The sequence below is a fragment of the Hibiscus syriacus genome, unplaced genomic scaffold (genome assembly GCF_006381635.1).
Source record: "Hibiscus syriacus cultivar Baekdansim isolate YM2019G1 unplaced genomic scaffold, ASM638163v2 tig00111392_pilon, whole genome shotgun sequence".
NCBI lineage: Eukaryota > Viridiplantae > Streptophyta > Magnoliopsida > Malvales > Malvaceae > Hibiscus > Hibiscus syriacus.
In genome coordinates, this window is record NW_024063078.1 from 2,842,880 (window position 1) to 2,867,724 (window position 24,845).

At 35.4% G+C, this 24,845-nt stretch overlaps 2 protein-coding genes, 2 long non-coding RNA genes, 1 other non-coding gene and 1 pseudogene across 5 annotated transcripts; 4 read left to right on the top strand and 2 right to left on the bottom strand.

Annotated features, from left to right (window-relative positions):
- Nucleotides 1–603: 603 nt before the first annotated feature.
- Nucleotides 604–676, top strand: TRNAQ-UUG. Its single transcript has one exon. It is a non-coding gene; the product is annotated as a tRNA-Gln (tRNA).
- A 775-nt stretch (nucleotides 677–1,451) lies between these two features.
- On the top strand, nucleotides 1,452–2,778 carry LOC120160137 (annotated as a pseudogene).
- A 71-nt stretch (nucleotides 2,779–2,849) lies between these two features.
- LOC120160263 lies at nucleotides 2,850–3,579 on the bottom strand. The gene is made up of 2 exons (XR_005519422.1): nucleotides 3,198–3,579; nucleotides 2,850–3,072 (listed from the first exon to the last, which is right to left on the bottom strand). It is a non-coding gene; the product is annotated as an uncharacterized LOC120160263 (long non-coding RNA).
- A 5,688-nt stretch (nucleotides 3,580–9,267) lies between these two features.
- Nucleotides 9,268–10,249, top strand: LOC120160687. Its single transcript, XR_005519445.1, has 2 exons — nucleotides 9,268–9,379; nucleotides 9,473–10,249. It is a non-coding gene; the product is annotated as an uncharacterized LOC120160687 (long non-coding RNA).
- Nucleotides 10,250–12,140: 1,891 nt separating this feature from the next.
- LOC120160645 (transcription factor MYB120-like) lies at nucleotides 12,141–14,455 on the bottom strand. The gene is made up of 3 exons (XM_039171009.1): nucleotides 14,138–14,455; nucleotides 12,490–13,618; nucleotides 12,141–12,274 (listed from the first exon to the last, which is right to left on the bottom strand). The coding sequence occupies exons 1-3, from the start codon at nucleotides 14,453–14,455 to the stop codon at nucleotides 12,141–12,143; spliced, it is 1,581 nt and encodes a 526-aa protein (XP_039026940.1).
- Nucleotides 14,456–17,065: 2,610 nt separating this feature from the next.
- Nucleotides 17,066–23,986, top strand: LOC120160685 (GDSL esterase/lipase At5g55050-like). The gene is made up of 4 exons (XM_039171037.1): nucleotides 17,066–17,333; nucleotides 22,780–23,264; nucleotides 23,349–23,598; nucleotides 23,676–23,986. Exons 2-4 carry the CDS (start codon nucleotides 23,100–23,102, stop codon nucleotides 23,894–23,896), a joined length of 636 nt encoding a protein of 211 aa, XP_039026968.1. The 5' UTR covers nucleotides 17,066–17,333; nucleotides 22,780–23,099; the 3' UTR covers nucleotides 23,897–23,986.
- The last annotated feature ends 859 nt before the right edge of the window (nucleotides 23,987–24,845 follow it).

Here is a 24,845-nt window from a genome sequence, read left to right on the forward strand (position 1 = left end):
CAGAAATTCTAGAGCACAGTTTTGACATCTCCGCCTCTAAAGCTGCGGTCTTTGGTTATTTGGTAACTTCGATTAAGGACTTGCTGCGGCATTGGAGGTTAAAGCTCTGTGACAGAGTAGCTCGAAACGACATGACTCTTTGCGTTTTAATGTGCTTAATTCATGCGAAAGTGACGCGTGTGTTGTCCTTTGGGCATTGTTTGTTACATAAAAATTGATTTTACATTTTTTTGTAATGATAAATATGGAATTTCATAAAACCAACAAGTCACGGCTACATTTTTTTATAGTCAAAAATTGGGGATTAATCTAAAAGGTTAAATTATGTTTTTATCTCTTTTGTATGATCAACTTCGAGATTTGATCCCTATATTCTAATTGAATAGAATTTAATCCCTCAACTTCATAATATTTCTAATTAATCTAAATAGTTAATAGTGTTGAAAACTTTTGAGTAAAATACTGTCATTTATTTATTTTTATATAACTTATTCCAACTGATTTTTGGTAAAAGGAAATCATGAAAAGAGAGCATGTTTTAGAAAGTAGCATCCGACTTAAAGAAAATAATTTAAGAACGACATCATCTTGATTATTGGAATTGCCCGCCTAGCTCAGTTGGTAAAGCTTAAGGCTTTGAATCTTGTGGTCGTGGGATCGAGTCCCACGGTGAGCAATTCATAATTGGAGGTCTTCCACGGAAGCTGTTTTCATCCTGACTTTGGGGGCAGCCTACTATCTTACATCTCCCTTATCCCATTATATATGAGAATAGGGTTAGCTAAAATCATCTTGATTATTGTCGTCATTGAATTATAATTCAGTCTAATAAGAAAGTTTTCGTTAAAATAGATTAAAATTAATTCAAATGGAGTTGTAAAAGAGTAGTGATAATGCATCCACAATAAGTGAGATGATATTATTCAATCAATTAGATTGATATTTAATTTTTCAAAAGGAACTATTAAGTATTGGTGGTCGAGTTATGACAATTGACGACGTTATGTTCATGCTCGGAGACTATGTTGTACGAGAATGATTATTGAGACAAATAATGTGGAAGATATTATCATCAATGAATAGATAAATTTTATGCATGATAACAATATTGTGTGCACGATTAAACCGTTGTTGCATTGTGACTAGAAGATCTCAATTATCCAATTAGAGAGTTGTTCTTTGATTAACAACCACAGTTTATTATTGTGTTAGTGAAACTCGAAATTTAACTAGAATGATTATTGTGTATATTTTATGTTCGAATTATTTTCTAATTTCACTTCAACATTTTAACTAGAATGATTATTGACATAATTATTTGAACTAATTATTGATTATGTCGATCAAAGAATAAGGATTAAATTTTAAATTTGAGCATATTAGAGGAACCAAAACCAAAGTTTGACCTGTTCTAGTGGCCCAAATGTTACCGTTTACCTATACATTGTCGTTTCTACAACATTTCTCAACACAAGGGAAACTCACTTTTGTAATCTTAAACCCAAAACCCAGCAAAAACCTTCTCTGTAAACAATGTATTCGTCAAATCTACCGACTTGGGTCTCATCAAAACCTTCAAATTCCACCAAAAATCAGTTCTTTTATCAATTTAACCAAAACCCATTTCTCCAATTTTCCAATAGATTAACCCCAAAAAGCATCTCTCGATCTCCTTCACCCTTCACTCAGATCCATTGCCGCCTTCGTGAGCTCCGAAAACGAATCGAAACGGTGAAAAGCACTCAAAAATTCACTGAAGCAATGAAGCTAGTGGCGGCTGCAAGGATCAGGAGAGCTCAAGAAGCTGTCATCAATGGCAGGCCTTTCACCGAAGCTTTAGTGGAGTTCCTTTACACCATTAATGATAGTTTACAATGTGAAGATGTTGATTGTCCTTTAACTGTTATTAGGCCTGTAAAGAAAGTAGCTTTAGTTGTTATAACTGGCGATAGAGGTCTTTGTGGTAGTTTCAACAATGCAGTGATTAAAAAGGCGGAGTCCCGGTTTCTGAATTGAAAGGTCTTGGATTGGATTATACTATTAGTGTAGGAAAAAAGGGCAATTCTTATTTTAGGCGGAAAGACGACGTTTTGGTTGATAGATTTGTTGAAGGAGGAGGGTTTCCTACTGCAAAAGAAGCTCAGATGATTGCTGATGATGTTTTCTCGTTGTTTATAAGTGAAGAGGTCGATAAGGTTGAGCTTGTGTATACGAAGTTTGTATCTTTGGTGAAGTCGAATCCGGTGATTCGTACTTTGCTTCCGTTGTCGTCCGTGAAAGGTGAGGTTGTCGATGTGAATGGGAATTGTGTTGATGGCATGGAAGATGAGTTGTTTATGCTGACAACCAAGGGAGGGAAGCTGGTTGTGGAGAGGGATAAAGTGAGGGTGGAAGGAGGGGGAATTTCTCCTCTTATGCAGTTTGAGCAAGATCCGGTTCAAATTCTCGATGCCATGATGCCTCTTTATTTGAATAGTCAGATCTTGAGGGCATTGCAGGAATCATTGGCGAGTGAGCTAGCAGCTAGGATGAATGCAATGAGTAATGCTACTGTTAATGCGATTGAGTTGAAGAAGAATCTTTCCATTGTCTATAATCGGGAACGGCAGGCAAAAATTACAAGTGAGATTCTGGAGATTGTTGCTGGAGCTGAGGCACTTACCTAAATTCATAGTTTGATCGTTTTCGCTTCTCCTTTCTTGTATGTTCCTTTTCTCCGATATCCTTTTTATACAAATGTTTCGATTGGCTAAGATACACTAGTTATGATTATGAAGTGCAAAGAAACTATATTATTAGATCACTGAAACTATTTACTCTAATGAATGCACAACTTCATCCATTCTATATAACAAGCAGCAGATTTTCTGCTCTTATTTAAGAACCTTGAGAAGTTTCTTCTCTGCTAGTGATTGTATGCAGAAATCTCCCCTATAACCTGTAAAGAGGTCATTCGATGTCGATTTCGAAGTGGAGAGGTTACTGATTTGAAGCCAAATTGTCTAACTTCTTGTTAAGGTTTCTAATTACAAATGGAAGTATGCCATCATGATTGAAGTAAGCCAATTCCACCTCCACATGAATTCTCATGCAATTTAGCCATATTTATATTCAAAACCAGTGGTTTAATCCTGAATGGTTGGGAAACACCCTTCCCTTTTCTTCATCATATATATAACTGTTGATTCTAGGCATACCTTTGTATTGATCGTGTGTAGGATTTTCTGATGTCAGCTGTGATGGTAACATCTTGGCAAGGCCTTATCTAGCGGACTTTACTTGGAAGGTGAATCGTATAGCACTCGAGACCTGTTAATCCTAGTGTATCTGCATCCTCTCCAGGCTTGGAATGAAATGGGATGATCCACATACCGACAGATTACTACGATGGATTTTCTCCCTAAACAAAGGGGTAGAAAGGGTGAATTCGGGTTGATGGATGAGAAGAGTTAGAAGCAAAGAAACATGATATTTGAATGTGTTTGTACCAGTAACATTCGTTACGGCCCAATCTTGTGAGCTTCCGCTTCCGAAATCTGATCCTGCTAAGATAATAGCGTCTTGCTCGGAAGTCTTGTCCCTCTGCAAGTAGATGATATTCCTTTAGTTAGTAAATACGGTCTAAACTTAACTCATGCATTGCTGAACGCCATTGCAGCATCATATACAGAGTTTATCTCCTGTTGGGATATGAATCGTCTTAGGGCCAACTTTCCCCTTCAAGAGCTTGTTAACGAAGCAGATATCGGCAAATGCACACCTTGCCATCACCTCATTGTCGCCTCAGTGACTACCATATAGCCCCTCATGTTCAGCTCGTGCTCAAGAAGAAACTTTGTCGAGGACCTATACTTGTGGATGCTACGACCTGGGGAAATCTGATCGGTTTACGTCGGCAATCTCTTCGTTGCTACGCCATATGGCTCTTTCTCAAAATCAAAAATCAAACTGGAAATATATTACAGCAAATGGTTAATGATCCAACACCAGATTTTACAGTTTCCAAGCATGTTGGTAAACATTACAAGTAACGGTTCAACATACCGCGCCGGCAAGAACATAGGCAACAACTGAAAGGTGAAGCAAGATAGTTAGCTCTCGTCAATTGATAAACTCGGCCTTTGAAATTTCGGTTCCCAGAAAGAACAGCCTCAGCACCGATATCTTCAACAGTAATGAAGATATTATCAATGGTATTTACAGGGACCAAGTTATAAAATGTTAAATTAAAAGATAATAATTGGATTTTAAATAAAATTTGAACTTTAATTGTAATCCCATAAAAAGTTTTAATTTTTATCTCAATTGTTCCCACAATAAATTCTTGGTCTGGTCCCTGTTTTAAGGAAAGACGGATTTTACGTGGATATAGGTACCATTTTCGGCAATATTTTACGTGGATTCTAGTGTAGTACTTAAGAATAATAAATGGAAGCGTCTTCTTCTGCTAAAAGCTTTCATATTTCAGTCATGGTTCTACTAAATGGAAGCTCATGTCTGCATCTTTAATGGCAATTTAAATAAAAATAAAAATTATTGTGTAAAATATACTCGATTGTAAAATTATTTAAATATGATCGAATTCAATTATAAACCTTACATCTAATCATTTAGATATTTAAATAAAAAATAATCTTATTTATTTAAATAAATAAAGGCTTAATTATAAAATAAGTGATCAAACTATAATGTTTTTCACGAATAGGTGCTTACAGTTTTTTTTAATGATCTTGGTGCATAACATTACAGACGTTATCATTTTACTAAATGGAAGCTCATGTCTGCATCTTTAATGGCAATTTAAATAAAAATAAAAATTATTGTGTAAAATATACTCGATTGTAAAATTATTTAAATATGATCGAATTCAATTATAAACCTTACATCTAATCATTTAGATATTTAAATAAAAAATAATCTTATTTATTTAAATAAATTAAGGCTTAATTATAAAATAAGTGATCAAACTATAATGTTTTTCACGAATAGGTGCTTACAGTTTTTTTTAATGATCTTGGTGCATAACATTACAGACGTTATCATTTTAGGTGTCCGGGTCGTAAACGCCGTTAATTTCTCCGTTAAGTGACACATGTAACATTATGGTAATTTTAAAATTTTTATTTAAAATTAAAAAATTAAAAATATATATTTAAAAAAATACACAAAAATGTTGAAATGACCCCAAAACTTTGAAAAGCTTCATTTCAATCTCTAAACTCACGCCGACCGCCGCCCTTTGCCATTGACAAAGCTCCACCCGACCTTACCTACCTCCGACGATCAATAGCCCTATGAAATCATGACCGATATATGACTAGGAGGATAGCATGGATTAAGTCGACGTTGGTGGCCATGGATGGAAAGGATGATGACGGCGGGTTAGGGATAGGATTTGGGATTTTATGAAATTGAGCTTTTTTTAATTTAAGAGAAATCAGGGTTTTTATATAAATATAATAATATTTTTAATTTTAAAAAAATAAAAAATAATAGAGTTTGACAATTGTTATCTAATGAAGAAAATTAACGGAAGTTACGGCTCGGGCACCTAAAGTGGTAACGTTTATAACGTTAGGCACCGGAATCATACAAAAAATATTGTAGGTACATATTAGTGAAAAACAATATATTTTGGATACTTATTTTATAATTAAGCCACAAATAAATATACTCAAATTCAATTATAAAGCTTATTTTGTAAAATTATTTATATGTTACTTTAAATTTTAAGATAATTAATATTTAATAGAATAGAGACTAATTAAAAAACAAAGAAGAATATTATAATAATTATTTTTAAACAAATAGAAGAAAAATATATTTTAATCTCAGACTAGGTCAACTCAAATTTTTATCCTAAAACCGAGCCTAATCCAATTTCATCATTTACAAAATTCGACCCGACCCAATTTTTTTTAAAAAATATTCAACCATATAAAACTAAATCAAATTAAAACCTATCATATTGGAACCGAATTGCCATCCCTAGCCACCTGTGCCATAGTAGAGAGGTAACAGTGAAATGAATGTAGCGCCAAAGCATGAATCTTGAACCCTATCAGCAGCACCAAAGTTTTGACATAAAGATGTTCAAAGCCATCAAACAAAAATTATTTTCATTGGTATTTCCGACGTTTTGTCTCAACTTCACTCACTCCTTTGAAGTTTAGCCGTATTCGATGAACGGCGGTTACCAATTTGATGCATGTGGGTCATGTTTTGCTGGGTATCAATCAATAAAGGTTTAATATAAAAATTGGTCCCTAATAATTTCATCTTTTTATTTATATATTTCAATTACTATTTTCGGAAGTGATATCCACTATTATTTTGATTTTTAGGTTAATAAAAACATGATACATGACATGGTTTTATTAAATATTGTTTGCTTTTAGCTAAAATTAGTGTAGAATGACAGTTTGTGTACTTCTTCTTGTTGAAATAATCAATTAAGGTTTTAATTTTTTACATTCAATTAAGTATTTGTACTTTAAATTTTCAACAATTCAATTAAGATTTTAATAATTTATTGGATTAGTGTTACATGTCAGATCACGATATTGTCAAATAACATTACTTAAAAATATTACTTTTGAAATAAAATTTTAGAGTTTAATTTATAATTTCAACAATATAATTTTATTGTTTTCAAAAATATATATATAAGTTTTAATCATTTCGTAAACTCGTGCGATTAAACATTTCAATTATCATCGATTCATGAAAGAATTTCCATGAATCAATCAAATAAAGAATTTCGATATTTTTGCTAAATTTCTCGTCGTTTTCTAAAGAGCTAATTGTATCGGTCTTTAAAATATTATCATCATTTTAAATTTGTCTTTAAACTTTTAAATATTATAATTTCATTCATAAACGATGACTATCATTTTAAATTAGTCCTCAAACTTTGAGCATTTCAATTTCATCCCCAAACTATGAACATCATTCTAAATTGGTCCCCAAATTTTTTTAACATTCCAATTTCATCCCAAACTATATGTATATACTAATCACATCCCGTGTTAATAAAATCGTTAGGTCAAGTTCTACTATTATATGTGTGGAAAAAAATAAAATTTAGGTTAAACTATGGTTAAAAATAATTACATATTTGGATGAATTTGGGGATGAAATTGGAATATTCAAAAGTGGAGGGACCAATTCAGAATAAGAGATATAGTTTGGGGATGAGATTAAAATGTTCAAAAGTTTAAGGACTAATTTAGAATGAGAGTCATAGTTTGGGGATAAAATTAAAATATTCAAAAGTTTAAAGACCAATTTAAAATGAGAATATAGTTTGTGGACATATGATGCAATTAATTCTTTTCTAAATTTTAATTTTTTAATATGAAAATAATGGGATTTATGAAAGTTTAAAATTTGTTTTGATAAAATAATTTATAATGAAAAATTTATTTATTAAACAATTTTGAATGTAATGGTAAATAATTTATATTTAAGTCTAATAGTTTTTTTTTTAATTTTAAGTAGGGGTTTTTAATTTAATTTATTTAAAATTATATAATATGATAAAAGATAAAAATTCTATTAGATAATATGCATTATACCATTGAATAAACATATTTAATAGTTTTAAGTAGTGGTTCTCTAAGGATCTTTGATAGTTGCCCCGTGAATTCTATTAGACCTCATTATATTCGTTTTTTGCTTTTGTAATCTTATCGAATTCTTTTTTTTAGGTGCATTTCTATTCGAAAAAAATTGAAAAACTTTTTAAATAATAAATATAGAAAAATCTACAAATTATTGCTTTTTCAAGTCGCATTTCGCTTTGTCTTTCTTTGGCTTAAACTATCAATGTGCAGTAAATCCAAGTGAATTTGACATCGTTATTGACTTAATCTTTCTTTCGGCTAATATTCTAACAACAAATTAAATAAGTTTATAAAGTTCAAAATAAAATAATAAAAGGTTAAATTATGTCATTACTTCTTATATTATCTACAAATTATAGATTCAATCTTTATATTTTAATTTTATAGATTTTAGTTTTATATTTTTCAATTTTTGAAATTAATATTTATATTTGAACCAAAATTTTAAATAATTGGACCCATTTACAATATGTTTGGCACACAAGGTAAGCAACTACGACTATAATGTGATCTATAAATCATGTTCATCTCAATCGAGGTACTCTTCAAATTCTCTTACATATTAGAAAACAATTTCAAGACTTAAATTACATAACACTCTGAAAATATAAAATCATTTTTTTATTATTATGAATTCCGACCGATAACACAAATAAAAAATAATTATTTTAAACATAAATAATAAGATCGTCAGCTCCTCGCCTGTTCCAATCACTGTCGATTAATATGTAACAGGTATTTAATCATCTTGTGTTGACAAGTCACAAATATATCTCTTCATATTTTTTTTATATTCTCTTTGTATTAGAAAATGTACGGAAACCGAACACTATAGCCTATTAGTGCATCATTGCATATAATTACATACATTTGTATATTTAATAATCACACTTAAACCATTAGTTAGGTAAGTCTGAGGTCTACGAATTTTAAAATATTCTACATAGCATATTATAAGTTGTTAATCTGAATCCTTATTTTAATTTCAATTTAATTACGTACAATCTATTTATACATTAAAATAATTAATCTTGATCTTATTTAACAAAATTTAAGTATAAAAATGAAGTTAAAGACAAAGAAGATCAAATTTTTAATTAAAATACCATACATTTTTTTTTTCTAATAAGGCAACCCACGTTACCGAAGAGATCATAAAACAAGGTAATGATGTAAATCTTATAATTTTTATTTGTAATCGATAATTTGATTGTATTCGAAATTAAATCAGATCAAAATCAAGAAATTCTCTCAATATTATTATTTTTAAATGAAAAGTTTTTGAAGTTGTTTGATCAAATTTGGTATTATTAGATTTTTCTTACATGCCTAATTCACCCAGGAAAAATTAAGGCAAGTCGGTAAAAATATACAGCAAAACAGATCACAACTGCGTTTCCTTGTATTCTTTGTTTTCCTATTTCCTGTCCTTCTCTGTCAAAAGTTGAGTTCTTGAGGGACCAGATGGAAATACAGAAGGGCAGTAGGCACCCATTAATAGATTTCTAAAGACAAAAAGAAATGGTCTGTCTTATTCTTTGGTTCTTCCTCTTTTACTGCTCTTTGTCTACCATTTTGTCTATTTGAGTCTGCCCTCCGAAACAAAAAAAGTATTCTGTAGTTGAGATTCTCATTTATTTATTGTTATTGTTGAACTGATTTTCTTTAATTGAAATTTCATTCTCATGATGCAGACCAGTTCAGAATCTTGGGAAAGTTGTGACCTTTTGGAGGTTCTTAATCCGCAGGGAAAGGTAGATGCTTTGTTTTTAAGTACCCTTTGTTTGTTTTTGTACGAGTTTGTGAAACTTGGGGTTCAAAAGTGAAAGCACACTATATGTTTGTAGGAATTCATCAATGGAAGAAGATAGGTATACTTGTGCAAGGCCAGGCAGCGATGTGTGGTGATCATTGGGAGATGGGGATTTTGAGGAAGAAGATGTTTGGGCAGTTCCTAAAGAAAGAAAAAATTCAACTGCTATCATCAAAGTTGGCCGATCCATTGAAGAATTATCATCTGCTGTTACTGTTAGAAGACACATCCCAAGTGCTGCAAGGGTGATCCCAAGAACTTTATCTGCCATTAAAAACAGTTCTGGTTCCAGTCCCAGTCGTGAAGCTAATGGTGTCAAGCAGCTGCAGCAATCAGCTCCGGTCAGTATTCCTGATTGGTCCAAGTTCTCTAGGAATAACAAGTCAAAGAAGGACTCATCACGGCATGATGATGATGCCGATTACGATGATCGTGATTTTGATGATGATGATGAAGAAGAATTCCATTCGAAATTGCCACCACATGAGTTTCTTGCAAAGAGGCAAGCAAGGAGTAGGATATCATCTTTCTCAGTGTTCGAAGGTGTTCGGAGGAAACTCAAAGGGAGGGATTTGAGGAAAGTGAGGAATGCTGTCTTAACAAAAACAGGTTTCCTTGAATGATGTTTAAGCATATATGTTGAGTCCTCCACATTGTTGTAATTTTCATAAATTGGTAAATGTTCAATTGTGGGAAATAATTCATCCTTTTGTTTTTCAGTGTTTGTATTTTGTTAGAGTCTAGTGTTTTTGTATATAGGGATTTTGAATGAAATCAATGATCACTGCCAGATGAGTTTTAGTTGGATCAAGTTCAGTGTGTGAAATTCTTTAGAGCCATGAAATTGAAACATTAAAAGGTTGTGAAATTTCATGGAATGAAAGCAAGCTCTGAGGATAAACCTGGTTCAGCTTTGATCAGTTATGTTTTGAAATTTTTGGTCGTTCATGTTTAGGTCATCATTTTGAGTTTAAGGTTGTTTTGGGCTCTGGTCATAAAATTTGAGAGTTGGATTCTTTTCGAAATCGGGTTATTTAGACCTTTTTTTCTCTAGTCTCATCAAATATCATATGACCCCTCATAATTTATGGCTCGATGTCCAAATTAAAAAAGATAAATTGTCTTGAATCATTAACGTACATGTTATATATCAATAATATCATTTCATGTTTAGATCATAATAAATTCAAATCTTTCTTAAAACTCAAGTTCACCAGGTTGTATTTTCAAATATAAATAATAAAAAATTATACAACTCAGCTAAGTGTATGATACCAAAATTGAGATTTGGGACCATATGTTCCTTTCATTTTTTAAGCTTTCGTGTACGCAATCGGCAAAACTTTCGAGATAATGTTCTCGAATTTTTTATTTAACGATATAACGTACTCCCAAGATTAATTGCTCAAATAGGGTGAAATCCACAGTGTTGGCCGTAGGTCGCCATGCCTTCCGGGCGACCTTCCAGGCATCCGAGGCCATCCGACCGAGGCCATCCGAAAGCATCCGATGCCATCCGAGAGCATTCGAGGCCATCCGAACGAGCTATGCGAGGGCATCCGAGGGCAACCGAGCGAGCTATGCGAGGGAATCCGAGGGCAACCGAGCGAGGGTAGGTCGACATGCACTCCGGGCGACCTACCCTCGCACGGTCGCTCGGATTCCCTCGCATAGCTCGCTCGGTTGCCCTCGGATACCCTCGCATAGCTCGTTCGGATGGCCTCGGATGCTTTCGGATGGCCTCGGTCGGATAAACAAGAAACATGTATGACTAAATTATAATTAAACATAAATACTAAACAGTGGCTAAAATAACATGTTTACAAATTTCATGGCCAATTTCGAAAATTAAGGAAAATATATAAAACACATGAAATCAATGATTAAAATGAAATAACTAAAAATATTATGATCAAAATGAAGCATACACAAACTTGACAGAATAAACAACTAGTGACTAAAATATAATTATTAAAATATACATGCCTGAAACAAAACATTAAAAATGTCACTAAATGATTAAACAAATAGATTACAAAGCATAGGGGACCGAAAATGCTATTATCCCCTAAATATTAAAACACACGTATGAGAGTGTAAAGTTGTGAGGACCAAATTTGCATTTAACCCAAACAATTATTGTTTGATTGTTTCTCCCATGGATCACCTGGCGACCTTCATTGGTCGCCCAGAACACCCGACGACCTTCATTCGAACTGTAGCAAACACCCTATCTCAACAATTAATTGTTGGAACGCGTTATCTCGTGAATTTTTTTTTCTCACAACATTATATTGTAAATTCAGCCCAAATAATCACTTCCATTCGATGAACAACCTTTCGTCTTTATGCCTTACATACGATGAATCGTCTTAATAGTTTAGAGCAATTTACATACGATAATAATGTTAATTTTATAACTTTAAAAAAATATTTTAGTTATTAATAATTAGTTAGTTTAGTGAGATGAAATATTAAAATTAAAATTAAAATTCTAAAATTATTTTCTCTCGATTTCAAGAAGAAAATTTTAAAGGAAAAAAATTTGATTATTCTTCGGATTTCATTAGCGGAATCATATAATTTATATATGTATATATATACACATTCAATTACACATATTATGTGTTACTTTGGTGAACACTTTTCCATGTTTCGTACGTCGAATATTATAAAAATTCAATCATCTTGAGTGTGCCATCTCAAAGGCCCGTAGGAGACTTCCCACAATCGTTGAACCAATCGGGCGTTGCCATCGACGAAGGAATATCGAGTAGCCTAGAGTAGTCTTCTTGTATAGCGTTGATCTCTTGATCTGTTACTGTTTCTTCTTTTGCTATGAATCCCACATGTATAAAAGAGAGAGAGCGAGAGAAAAAAAAAAGTAATAGAAATAGTCAGAATCAAAGAAGAAATGGTGACATTTAAAAAGGTTCATAATTCACTATAAAAGGTTCCACTTAGATAATTATGCATATTTTTACCATATTTGAACTTCAATTATTAATCCCTATCTAGCTGGCATTTTTTAAATCTGTTTCATGGACTGACCTGAAGCTAAACAATCGGAGCTGGTACTGAATCCGACCATACAGCTCTGACGCTGCATGATATCGTGGTCGCCGGCAGCCAACAGCCGAGCCTCCTCCAGCATATCATCCAACAAGCCACCTTCAGTAAAAGGGATACTCAAAGTCTGATCATTACTGATGTAGCTACTATTCCCCTTAGTATCAATCGTAACTTCTGAATTCCCGTCTAGGGAGAAAAAATGGTTTGAAGGGAGCTCGTTGTTTGTTTTCGTCGGATAAACAAATCCCGGCGTCGATATGAACTGTCCTGTATTGGCATGGTATTGATCGGCGAGGATCCTTGAAGACGAAGTAAGATCGAGTGTGATCGGATCCAATGAATATGAAGGGGAACAGTAGTGTGGAGATGTCGATGGTGTACAAGTATCAACCGTTGCTGTAACATTATGTGGATTGAAAAATGAATTCTTCTGCGAAGTAGGATACGGTAACGTAAAGCTCGAACAAGTACCGCCACTGCCATTGCCGCCATTGATGTTACTTTCGCTTACATCGTGTTTGAACCGCTTGTATCGCATCGGTATCTCGAGGGGAGGGGTTGCTCTTGGGAAGAAGAAATCGGAAGATATAGTATTATTGCTGTTATCATTATTACCATAGTTAGCATTGATGTTGTTGTTAAAAGTGTTTGATGTTGAAGAATCAAATAGAGGGAGAGTTGAAAACGAAGGCTTATGGGGAGATTGCAACGGGGACACATGTGTCGAAGGTGAAGGGCTAGGAAGTGGGGGCGGTGTCGAGCCCCCGCCCGGACTCTGGAGAGACGGTGGTGTCGAATGCGGGTTATAGAGCATGTGAGACGACGCCGATCGTGGGATATGGAGAGGGTGCAATTGCAATGTCATAGAACCTTGGAGATTCGGCAATGATGACGGCATCATCGGGGGTTGGAAGGTGAACGAGGTTGTCGTCGACGTGCCCGTCGGGGACGCAATTGGCGTTGCCGGCAGCGAACGGTGCTGGTTTCGTTGATGTTGGGAATGCAAGGGTTGGATATCAGGAGGGTAGAGTGGGAGGCCTTGGCGTTGTCTTCTCTTAATCCTTGTGTTCCAATAGTTCTTGATTTCATTGTCTGTTCTTCCTGGAAGCTACATTGTCTCAAAAAGAAAGGAATTAATAACAGATAAGCTATAATAAAAGAAACCCAGATTCAAAGCTATTAATAGAAAATTGTAGGATTTTCTCGGAATGGCTTGGAAAATAACTAGAAAATTCAAAAACTGAAACACCAAACAGATCATATTATACTATAGGAAGTCAATTGAACAGCTAGACATGTGATCCTGTCAAAGTTCTAAAAGGAAATTGAAACAAAAATAAAACAGAAAAATCATAGCTAGTTTAAGTGATTAAAATTAGCATCAAATTGTTGAAAATTACCCAGATTATGAACAAAATGCAGACACTGAAGCTCTTGCTGATACAACGAAAATGATGACGTTTAAAGCAAGAAATTAACAAAGACGATGAACAGAAAAGCATAAACAATATCAAATGACAAACACTTTCAATTTCCATGAAAGAAAATCAAAAGTACACGTAAGGAATGATCTTTTAAAAAATAAAATGAAGAAAAAAAGATAAACCCTTCCCTACATATTAATTACCTGAATAGCCATGCGAGCCCACTTGTTACCCATTTTAGCATGCAACTCAATAATTAACCTTTCTTCTTCAGGAGAAAAAGCTCCTTTTTTCAAGTTCGGCCTTAAATGGTTAGCCCATCGTAGCCTACAACTCTTCCCACAACGTGCCAACCCCGTGTTCTTTTGCACCGCATTCCAGTTCCCTTCACCGTGAGTCCTCACGTACTCCGCCAAAATCACATCCTCCACCGCCGTCCACGGCCCCTTTTTCAATATTACACCGCCTTCTCCGCCGCCCTCGTTTTGTGCACAAACTTGGTTGTTTCCGCCCATCATCATCGTCTTTTTATCCCTCCCACGTTATATGGTAATAATAATAATAATAAGATTACTAACAAATAAATAAGAAAAATGAAGACAAAAAGGACAAAGAAATCAAGTCCTCGTCCTTAGTACCATTGAAGGAGCACAATAACATAAGTCTGGGTTTTGTTTTTTTGTTTGTTTTAAGGTTTTCTTGGCGGCTTTATCTTCCATTAAATGGAAGTTTACAGCTTATTTGTTCTGGTTTTTCCCTATGTTTCCTTTTTACAGTAAGAAAATGGATTGTCATTCCCTCATAATAATAAAAAAGAAAAGGGATTTAAACATATATAGTAATTTATCTCTAACTTTGAGGTGGATTTTTGCCGTCGGGTAATTCTATGACAGGTCAAAATCAAAGGGACTATCATGGGTTTTTACCTGTTTTTTATGGATCTTTTCACATAATTTTTTAATGAAGTAGTGAAAAAATTATAATATTGGATTCTTATATATAAGACTAGTCCTAGCAGTGTACTTTTTTTTTCTGTTTGGTATTTAAATCAATTTATAATATATGAAATTATAAAACCTAAATATTATTTTATAATATAACAATCATATAAAATTAAAAAAAATGTTGGACTGTAACCTATTTATAAATTGAAAAAAAAAACAGACTTAATCAAGTACGTCTAACTCCTCAATTTTTTATAAACTCCTCAATTTACAAAGTCTTATAAGATCAACCAATGTGAAGCTGAAAATTAGAATAGTAATTTTTGCCACCCAACTTTGACCCATTGCCCTAAAGCAAAAGGTCATATGCCATGCCATCGACCCTTTATAGTTTCTTCTTCCATAGAGCATAAACTTTGAGCTCTCACGGGCTTTGCTGCACAACATCTTTGGTTGTTTCACAGAATCCAAATATATCTGCCATGGTGACATTCGTGTTATTCGGAATCATCAGAAGTCTGGGAAGAAGATGATTTTGTCGGCGGTGGCAACCGGAACTTCTTCACCGTTCTTTCCTCCAGAAGAGCTCCAACGACTTAACAATGTTTTAGCTACGGGCCTATGGCTTATATATGTGTGTGTGTGTGTTTACTGTAGAGGGATATTTGTAAGATTGCTTGATAAAGGGTTATTCTTGTTTTATGTCTGGCTTGTTTATTTTCCGGTTTAATACAATCCATTCTTGTTTGTGGTTACTCGTTTGTGCAATTTGTAATACGAGAAGGCCCATAGTGTTTAGATTGTATTCGTATTTGCACCATAGTGTTTGGTTCGGGTTTTAGTATATCCGATTCGGTTTTAATTCATGAAAATGCCCATTTGGTTTCGGTTTTGAACTTTTAAAAACTAAAGTATTGCATATTAACTAAAATTACTTGCTATATTAAATCACTACAGTAATTTTATCTCAAGTTTCAACTTTCAATAAGTAACTCAGCATTACTTCGATACTTCAAGCAAAACTATGAGGAACCTATCAAGGTCTTAAACTAACGTGGTCCAATGATTTTGAGAAAGTATTGATTCGAATTGATAATACGGATGTCCATAAACTCTTGTCTTTATATTCTTCCAAACCCCCCTTCTCCCTTGTTCATGCCATCAAAGCTTTTATCAACAAAATTTGAATAATTGACGTTAATCTCATTTGACGTGAAGTTAACGAAATAACAACCAAAAACTCCTTGTCTCAATTGACTATTTGTTGGTTTTCGGTTTCGCTCTTACTTATTTGCTTAATATTCTTCACAGGGACATATATGCATTCCATGATCGTTTAGCATATTAAAAAAAATTATTTGCTATATAGTCACTTGTAACCAGGTCAGAATTTGCTATATAATCCAAGAAGGCCTTGATTCTGCTTCGAATTTAGATTTGGTCATTGCATTATTAAGAGGGTTAAGGGTCAACTTCAAAATTGATTTTAAAGAATTGACATCGTGATTTTGGAAAGGGAAGATTATACCTAGATATAATCATGTACAAAAATAGTTTTACATGCTTTAGTGTAGATATCTTTTGTAATACGAACATTATATATCATGTATTACGCCTTCGGCTAAAACAAGACAAGTATGATAGAAACACAGGTATTTTGTCGAAATTTCCAGGCTCACTAGGAAAAAGACAACCGGGAGAACTTGAGTCAAAGAATGTAATGAAGTGCCAAAGCGAGGTTGAGTGGTGACCCATTTGGCATCATTCTATTTGCAAAAGCTCCACTTCTCTTATCTTTTTCTCGAAAGGATTATCAGGGGAACAGTTGCCGCTGGAACCACTCATTTTGTGATGGGTGCATCACACCACCATCAATAGATAAAACCATGGACCCACCCATTGATCACTGAGCTGCATCAAAATGTCCTCACCGGTTAGCCATCTAACCACCCACCCACACTTGTGGGTCAAATGGCTAATAGTGGGTTGTGCCAGCTTTCCCACAATTTTGTGATTTATTTTGCCCATAAAACCACATTGGCTTTCTGCAATCATAACTCTTATTTGGTCAGATTTGTTGCTTCTTTACTTATTGTCCATATGGTTCCTAGTTGAGTTGTCTATAAAAAAAACATATGAACACTTGCATCTTTCTCCTTTCAAATAAGAAAAAGTCGCTACTGAAAACTAATGGATGGTGGTAGGAGAGCTTTCTTGGCGAGGAACTTGTTGTTATCGTTCTTCTTTTCTGTATTCAGTTCGAGATTAAAGCTTTCGACAGCTCAAATGGTGCCGGCGGTGTTTGTTTTCGGGGATTCCTTGGTCGACGTCGGGAACAACGATTACCTCCCGGTTTCGATCGCGAAAGCAGATTTTCCTCACAACGGAATCGATTTCCCTACCGAGAAACCAACTGGGAGGTTTTGCAATGGCAAGAATGCTGCAGATTTTCTTGGTATGTAACCATGAGAACTGAGAAAAGTTTTCATTGATGCTTATTCGTAGATGTCGTTTTTAAGATTTGAACATAAATTATATCATTGGTAGCGTAATATATCTTATTACTACATTCAATTAATGTTAGGAAAATAAACCGAGTACAAGTAATTTCCCTATAACCAGATTAGTGAGAATGCGAAATAAAAGCGGAAAAATAATACCCGAAAATTGATAACGGAGTTCAGCCAATTGTGCTTACGTCTCCGGGCTGCTGCAGATCTTTTACTAAGAGAGAAAATTTACAGGTGTTTACAAAACACTCACTACTCACAAGAAAGCTCTCTAGTATAGGAAGAAAGAAATGTTTTGGGATGATTTTGAAGCTAAATGGGTAAGGGTATTTATAGTAGAAACTTAGGGACTAATCTTTGAAAATACCCTAAAGTGCAATGACTAAAGTGAATTTACCCATTCCTATTTTCAACAAACATCTACCAAAATTTTACCAAACTTTGAAAAACATTTTTCAAAGAAACATTTACCAAACTTTGAAAAAACATTTTCCAAAGTTGGTTGCCAAACTTTGAAACTTTTAACAATCTCCCACTTGAAGACTGATTTTAATATGTCTTCACACCTCGATCAATGCAGCAGCATGTCTGGTCTTGTTATTCTAGCATGCCAACTGAAGCTGAACACAACTTCAGTTTGTCCGTAGTCACCGTCTTTGTCAACATGTCTGCCGGATTTTGAGCTCCACTAATCTTTTCAAGTTTCAAAATCCCATCTTCCAGAAGAGACCGGATAAAATGATATCTCAATTGTATGTGCTTTGTCCTGGAATGAAAAGACGGATTCTTTACTAGATGGATAGCACTTTGACTGTCGCAATACAAGATATTGTTTTCTTGTTTCTTGCCTAACTCTTCCAAGAAACTTTGGAGCCAAACCATCTCCTTGCTGGCTTCCGTAACAGCGACATATTCTGCTTCAGTTGTGGAGAGAGCAACTATCTTCTGTAGTTGAGAAACCCAACTCACTGCAGTTCCTCCTAGAGTATAGACATACCCTGTAGTGCTCCTTCTGATGTCGACATTTCCGGCTAAGTCAGCATCTACATAGCCTGTCAGTATCATATCTCCACCTTTGAAACAAAGTGCTTTGTTTGTGGTACCCCGAAGATATCTGAGGATCCATTTGACTGCTTCCCAGTGTACCTTGCCCGGATTATTCATGTACCTGCTAACAGCTCCCACTGCATGAGCAATATCTGGTCTGGTACAAACCATGGCATACATCAGACTTCCAATTGCTGAGGCATACGGCACCTTCACCATGTGTGCACGTTCTTCCTCCGTCTTTGGTGATTGGTCTTTGGAGAGTCTGAAATGAACACCTAAAGGTGTACTTACTGGTTTAGCATCTTGCATGTTGAACCTGGAGAGTACTTTGTTGATGTACTCAGCCTGTGATAACATCAAAGTCCCCGACTTTGTGTCTCTCTTGATCCTCATCCCAAGAATCTGCTTTGCAGCACCCAGATCCTTCATAGCAAACTGCTTTGACAATTTTTGCTTCAAGTGTATAATCTCTTGCATGTCTGAGCCTGCAACGAGCATGTCATCAACGTACAATAATAAAATAATGAAGCTGTTGTCGAACCTCTTGATGTAGCAACAATGATCTGCTTGGCATCTGATAAAACCACTGCTACTCATGAAGCTATCGAACTTCTTGTACCACTGTCTAGGAGCTTGTTTTAAACCATACAAGCTCTTCTTCAACCTGCATACCAGGTTTTTCTTGTCTGCCTCTATGAAGCCTTCTGGCTGCCTCATATAGATTTCTTCCTCCAAATCACCATGAAGGAAAGCTGTCTTTACATCTAACTGCTCAAGATGTAAATTCTCTGCAGCTACAATTTCAACACCAGTCTGATTGTAGACAATTTTACGACTGGAGAGAAAATTTCATTGTAGTCAATACCTTCTTTTTGCTGAAAGCCTTTGACAACCAATCTTGCTTTGTAGCGTTTGCTCCCATCGTGCTCTTCTTTGATCCTGTAAATCCACTTGTTGTGGAGCGCTTTCTTGCCTGGTGGTAATTCAGCTAATTCCCATGTCTGATTTGACATAAGCGAGTCCATCTCATCTTTCATGGAAGACTCCCACTTGACTGAATCCTCCACTTGCATTGCTTCATCATAGCACTCTGGTTCACCATTGTCAGTCAGCAACAAGTAGTGTAAAGAAGGAGAATACCGTTGGGTTGGTTTAGGAATTCTGGAGGAGCGTCTCAGTTCTGGTGTGCCTGGTTCTTCTTGAACTGCTTCAGGATTGATCTGAACATCATTTCCAGAAATCTCCTCGAACTCAGCAAATTCCTTTGTTTCAGCTTCGGTATTACTTGATTCTGCGGTTGATCTATCTTTGTACATCACATTTTCATTGAAAATGACGTCTCTGCTTCTGATGATCTTCCGATTTTCATAGTCCCAAAACCGGTAACCGAACTCATCACCGCCATAACCAACAAAGGCACATTTGTTGGACTTAGCATCAAGCTTACTTCTTTCAGCAGAGTCTATGTGTACATAAGAAATACAACCAAACACTCTTAAGTGTGAAAGGTTTATTTCTTTCTTGCTCCAAACTTCCTCTGGTATTCTGCCATCCAAAGGAACTGAGGGCCCACGGTTGATCAAGTAAGCTGCAGTGTTGATTGCTTCAGCCCATAGAAATTTGGGCAAGCCGGCATGTATCCTCATACTTCTGGCACGTTCATTCAGAGTTCTGTTCATGCGCTCTGCTACACCATTATGTTGCGGTGTCTTGGGAACTGTTGTCTCCATCTTGATCCCATTGTTTGCGCAGAAATCTCTGAATCTACTGTCTCTGTACTCTCCTCCATTGTCAGACCTCAACCGCTTGACTTTCAAACCAGTCTCATTTTCCACCATGGCCTTCCATTTTCTGAAGATATCGAAGACTTCTGATTTCTTCTTCAGAAAATAAACCCACACCTTCCTTGTTGAATCATCGATGAATGTGACATAATATAGTGAGCCTGCAAGAGATGGAACTGGGGATGGTCCCCATACATCAGTATGAACCAATTCTAACCTTTCTGCCTTGGGTGTCTTGCCAATCTTTGCAAAACTGACTTTCTTTTGTTTGCCAAAGATGCAATCCTCGCATAGTCCGACATCTACATTTTTTAGATCCGGCAGCTTCCCTTTTGACAAAAGTGTCTTCATCCCTTTCTCGCTCATATGGCCAAGCCTTTGGTGCCATAGGTTTGATTTTCCATCAGCATCTGCTACTGCAATGATATTCTCTAAATTTGAGGTTACATAGAGAGTACCAGTCTTCTTACCACGAGCAATGACGAGTGCTCCTTTGGTAATCTTCCATTCACAGCCTGAAAAGGTTGTGTTATATCCTTCTCCATCAAGCTGTCCAACAGAAATCAGATTTCTTTTGAGGCCAGGAATATGTCTCACTCCTGTCAGCTTCCAGGTGGTCTGGTTTGGCAACTTTAGTCGGATGTCTCCTTTTCCGACGATCTTTAAGGTTTCATCATCAGCAAGATGAACCTTCCCAAAATCACCACTGACATAGTTCTCCATGATTTCTCGGCATGGGGTGGAGTGGAAAGATGCCCCTGAATCCAAGATCCATGATTCAATCGGACTGTTGACGCTTAAAATCATGGCATCACATGTCTCCTCCGTCATGTTGGCAGATTCCTGTGCGCCGATATTTTTCTTCGGTGCTCGGCAATCTATTTTGAAGTGACCCTTTTTGCCGCAATTATAACAGGTAAAATCTTTATTTCCTGTTCTTGATTTGCCCCTTCTAGATTTTGATCTGCCACGATTTGAATTTCTTTCTGAAGTTCTCCCTCTAGACTCCGTGTGTAAGGCTGAGGAGGTTGATGCTTCACCCGATTCTCTTCGTCGAATTTCTTCACTCAATACCAGATCCCGAACATCGTCGAATTTTAATTTGATGTTTCCCGACGAACTGCTGACTGCTGTAACAGTAGCATTCCAACTGTCTGGTAGAGATGATAAGAGAATTAAAGCTCGAACTTCATCATCGAACTCAATTTCCACTGAACTCAACTGGGTTGTGATTGTGTTGAGTTCATTTAGGTGTTGTGCCACCGATGCCCCTTCCGCCATCCGCAAATTGAATAATCGTCTCATCAAATGAACTTTGTTTGAGGCCGATGGCTTCTCGTACATACTGGAGAGAGCCGCCATAAGACCCGCCGTGGTCTTTTCCTTTGCTATGTTAAAAGCAACATTGCGGGATAACGTCAGTCGGATAACTCCGAGGGCTTGTCTGTCGAGAAGAGCCCAATCTTCATCCTTCATGCCCTCTGGTTGCTTTCCTGAGAGAGGTTGATATAGATTTTTCTGGTACAAAAAATCTTCAATCTGCATCTTTCAAAAGCCAAAGTCCGCACCATCGAACTTTTCAATTTTCACCTTCCCTTCGTATGCAGCCATCGCTCCCACTCGAATCTGGCTTCGTTTGGATCGTTTCTGACAATTCTTGCGAATCACCGTGTATTAGAACACCACCGTCGACAAACTCGTATCGCCGACCGAATTTCACTATTCACGAAATTCACTATTCACGTGAATAGTAATGAATAGTAACCTCGCAGAAAATTTGACAAAATTCACAACCAAAAGCTCTGATACCAGTTGTTAGGAAAATAAACCGAGTACAAGTAATTTCCCTATAACCAGATTAGTGAGAATGCGAAATAAAAGCGGAAAAATAATACCCGAAAATTGATAACGGAGTTCAGCCAATTGTGCTTACGTCTCCGGGCTGCTGCAGATCTTTTACTAAGAGAGAAAATTTACAGGTGTTTACAAAACACTCACTACTCACAAGAAAGCTCTCTAGTATAGGAAGAAAGAAATATTTTGGGATGATTTTGAAGCTAAATGGGTAAGGGTATTTATAGTAGAAACTTAGGGACTAATCTTTGAAAATACCCTAAAGTGCAATGACTAAAGTGAATTTACCCATTCCTATTTTCAACAAACATCTACCAAAATTTTACCAAACTTTGAAAAACATTTTTCAAAGAAACATTTACCAAACTTTGAAAAAACATTTTCCAAAGTTGATTGCCAAACTTTGAAACTTTTAACAATTAATCTATTGATAATGCACAAAAAAAAATAGTTCTTATAAATTTTCAACTTAAAAGTAACTATTTTGTGGAGCCGGCTGCTTAAATTTTCCAACTTGAAAGCAACCTACCTTATTTAAGGCACACATGAAATAACAATTAATGAAAACGACAACATTCTGACACAGAGTTACTTCGCCTTTGACTACTACCAGTACTTGATTATGTTTGTATTCACATTGTTCTATATACATATATACATATATGAATATTGACATTGTGTTTTATATGTAACATTTGGACAGCTGAAAAACTAGGGTTACCAAGTTCACCACCCTATCTGTCCTTGTCAAAGAAGAAAGATGCCCCTTCTTATATAAACGGTGTTAGCTTTGCCTCCGGTGGTGCTGGAATCTTCAACGGCACGGATCAAACTTTAGTAAGTCTTGAAAATCTCGTGAATATTTAATCTTAAAGATGATTGTATGAACTAGTTGCTTTTTAAATTGAGCTGTTAGGGTTTGTTGTTTCATGTGTTTTTCCAAATTTTATTCCGGGTCAATCCATACCATTATCAAAACAAGTGGACAACTACATTGCAGTGCAGAAAATACTTTTCCAGCAAATGGGATCGTTTGCTTCAGAAAAGCACCTTTCGAAGTCGCTTTTCGCCATTGTTATCGGCAGCAATGACATTTTCGATTACTTCGTATCGTCGGATCTTAGAAAGAAGAACACCCCACAACGATATGTGGACTTGATGGCTAACACCCTAAAAGGACAACTCAAGGTAAACTAATTAATTGATTTGCATTGTTAAATGATATATAGCAAACAGTGAAAGTACTTGATCCTAAAAATTCCAACATTACAGAGACTATACGAAACCGGTGCTAGTAAATTCTTTCTCACCGGCATCGGAGCAATAGGGTGCGTTCCGGCGGAAAGGGTTAAAAACAAAACTCATGAAGGCAGCGAAGAACGAAATTTCTGGTCTGACAAATACAATGAAGAGCTGAAGGCAATGTTGAAAGGGTTAAAATCAGAACTTCAAGGCGTAAACTACTCTTACTTTGATACTTACAGTATCATGCAAAGCGTGGTCCAAAATCCATCTTCTTACGGTATACATCCATCCATCCATACATACACACATGCATGCATGTAAGCTAAAATGTGAGGCTTTTGAGCTTTTTTGTAGGGTTCAATGAGATAAAAAGTGCATGTTGTGGACTTGGGGATTTGAAAGCTGAATTTCCTTGTTTGCCGGTTTCGAAGTATTGCTCCAACAGGAGCGATCATGTTTTCTGGGATCTGTATCATCCGACAGAGGCAACGGCTAGGGTTTTTGTGGATACTCTTTTTGACGGTCCTTCGCAATACTGTGTTCCGATGAATGTTAGGCAATTAGTTTCTACTTGAAACTTATAGTGAAAAGATCAATACCTTACAGTACTGAGAATCATATAGCCGTTTGCGACTTTAATATTTGAGACAATATGACACGAAGAATTATACGAATTCAATATAAATATTTATTTTTTTATATTGAATATAGAATGTATGAGGATGACAACATGAAGAGACAAATATATAATTTATTTTAGTTTATTTGGAAGTATTATCATATTAGTTTATAACTTTATAATTTCATTTAAGTTCAATTTTATTCTAGTTTAATATATTTATAAGGTTATAACCGATACTATATTGACTGATTATTTCATGAACCAAAGTTGATGGTCAACACGTCTTGAGATGCAATGTAACACCTAAAACTTTTATGTTTACATGAATTTAATGTATTAAACTCGACCTCTTTTTTTTCTTTTCTTTTTATAAATAAAACACTAATTCAAAAATTCTATAAATTTCTAAATTAGATCTTTAAAAATATACCATCAAGTTTTTTAAGCTTTTTAAACTTTGTAATTCAATCTTTACTATTGTCAAATCATTAATCAATTTATCATGTGATGTAAGTAATGATAAATATTCTATGCTATACATAATCTTCCAATAATGTATTTTCTTAAGAGAAAATAACCTCAGTGACCAAAAATCCCAGATAATATACGATTTTGACCAACTTTTTTTGGATTTGCGAAAATGACCAACAAAATCGCAATGCGATCTCTAATTCGCATTGCGATCTCCACTATCGCAAATTCGCGTTGCATTTCGCGTTGCCATTTTTCATTTCGCGTTGCGATTTTTCAGTTCGCGTTGCGATAGTTGAAAATAGCATTGCAATTTTCCATTTCGCGTTGCGATAGTTGAAAATCGCGTTACGATTTTCCATTTCGCGTTGCGATAGTGCGAATGCAACGCGAATTTGCGATAGTGGAGATCGCAATGCTAATTAGAGATC

Excerpts from the sequence above, each read along its gene's own strand:
- LOC120160645 (XM_039171009.1), bottom strand. The coding sequence starts at position 14,455 with ATGATGATGGGCGGAAACAACCAAGTTTGTGCACAAAACGAGGGCGGC. Across the intron at positions 13,619-14,137 it reads GGGCTCGCATGGCTATTCAG|CTTCCAGGAAGAACAGACAA; the intron begins GTAATTAATATG and ends GAGACAATGTAG. Across the intron at positions 12,275-12,489 it reads CTCCGATTGTTTAGCTTCAG|CAAAAGAAGAAACAGTAACA; the intron begins GTCAGTCCATGA and ends TGGGATTCATAG.
- LOC120160685 (XM_039171037.1), top strand. The coding sequence starts at position 23,100 with ATGGGATCGTTTGCTTCAGAAAAGCACCTTTCGAAGTCGCTTTTCGCC. Across the intron at positions 23,265-23,348 it reads CCCTAAAAGGACAACTCAAG|AGACTATACGAAACCGGTGC; the intron begins GTAAACTAATTA and ends CCAACATTACAG. Across the intron at positions 23,599-23,675 it reads CCAAAATCCATCTTCTTACG|GGTTCAATGAGATAAAAAGT; the intron begins GTATACATCCAT and ends GCTTTTTTGTAG.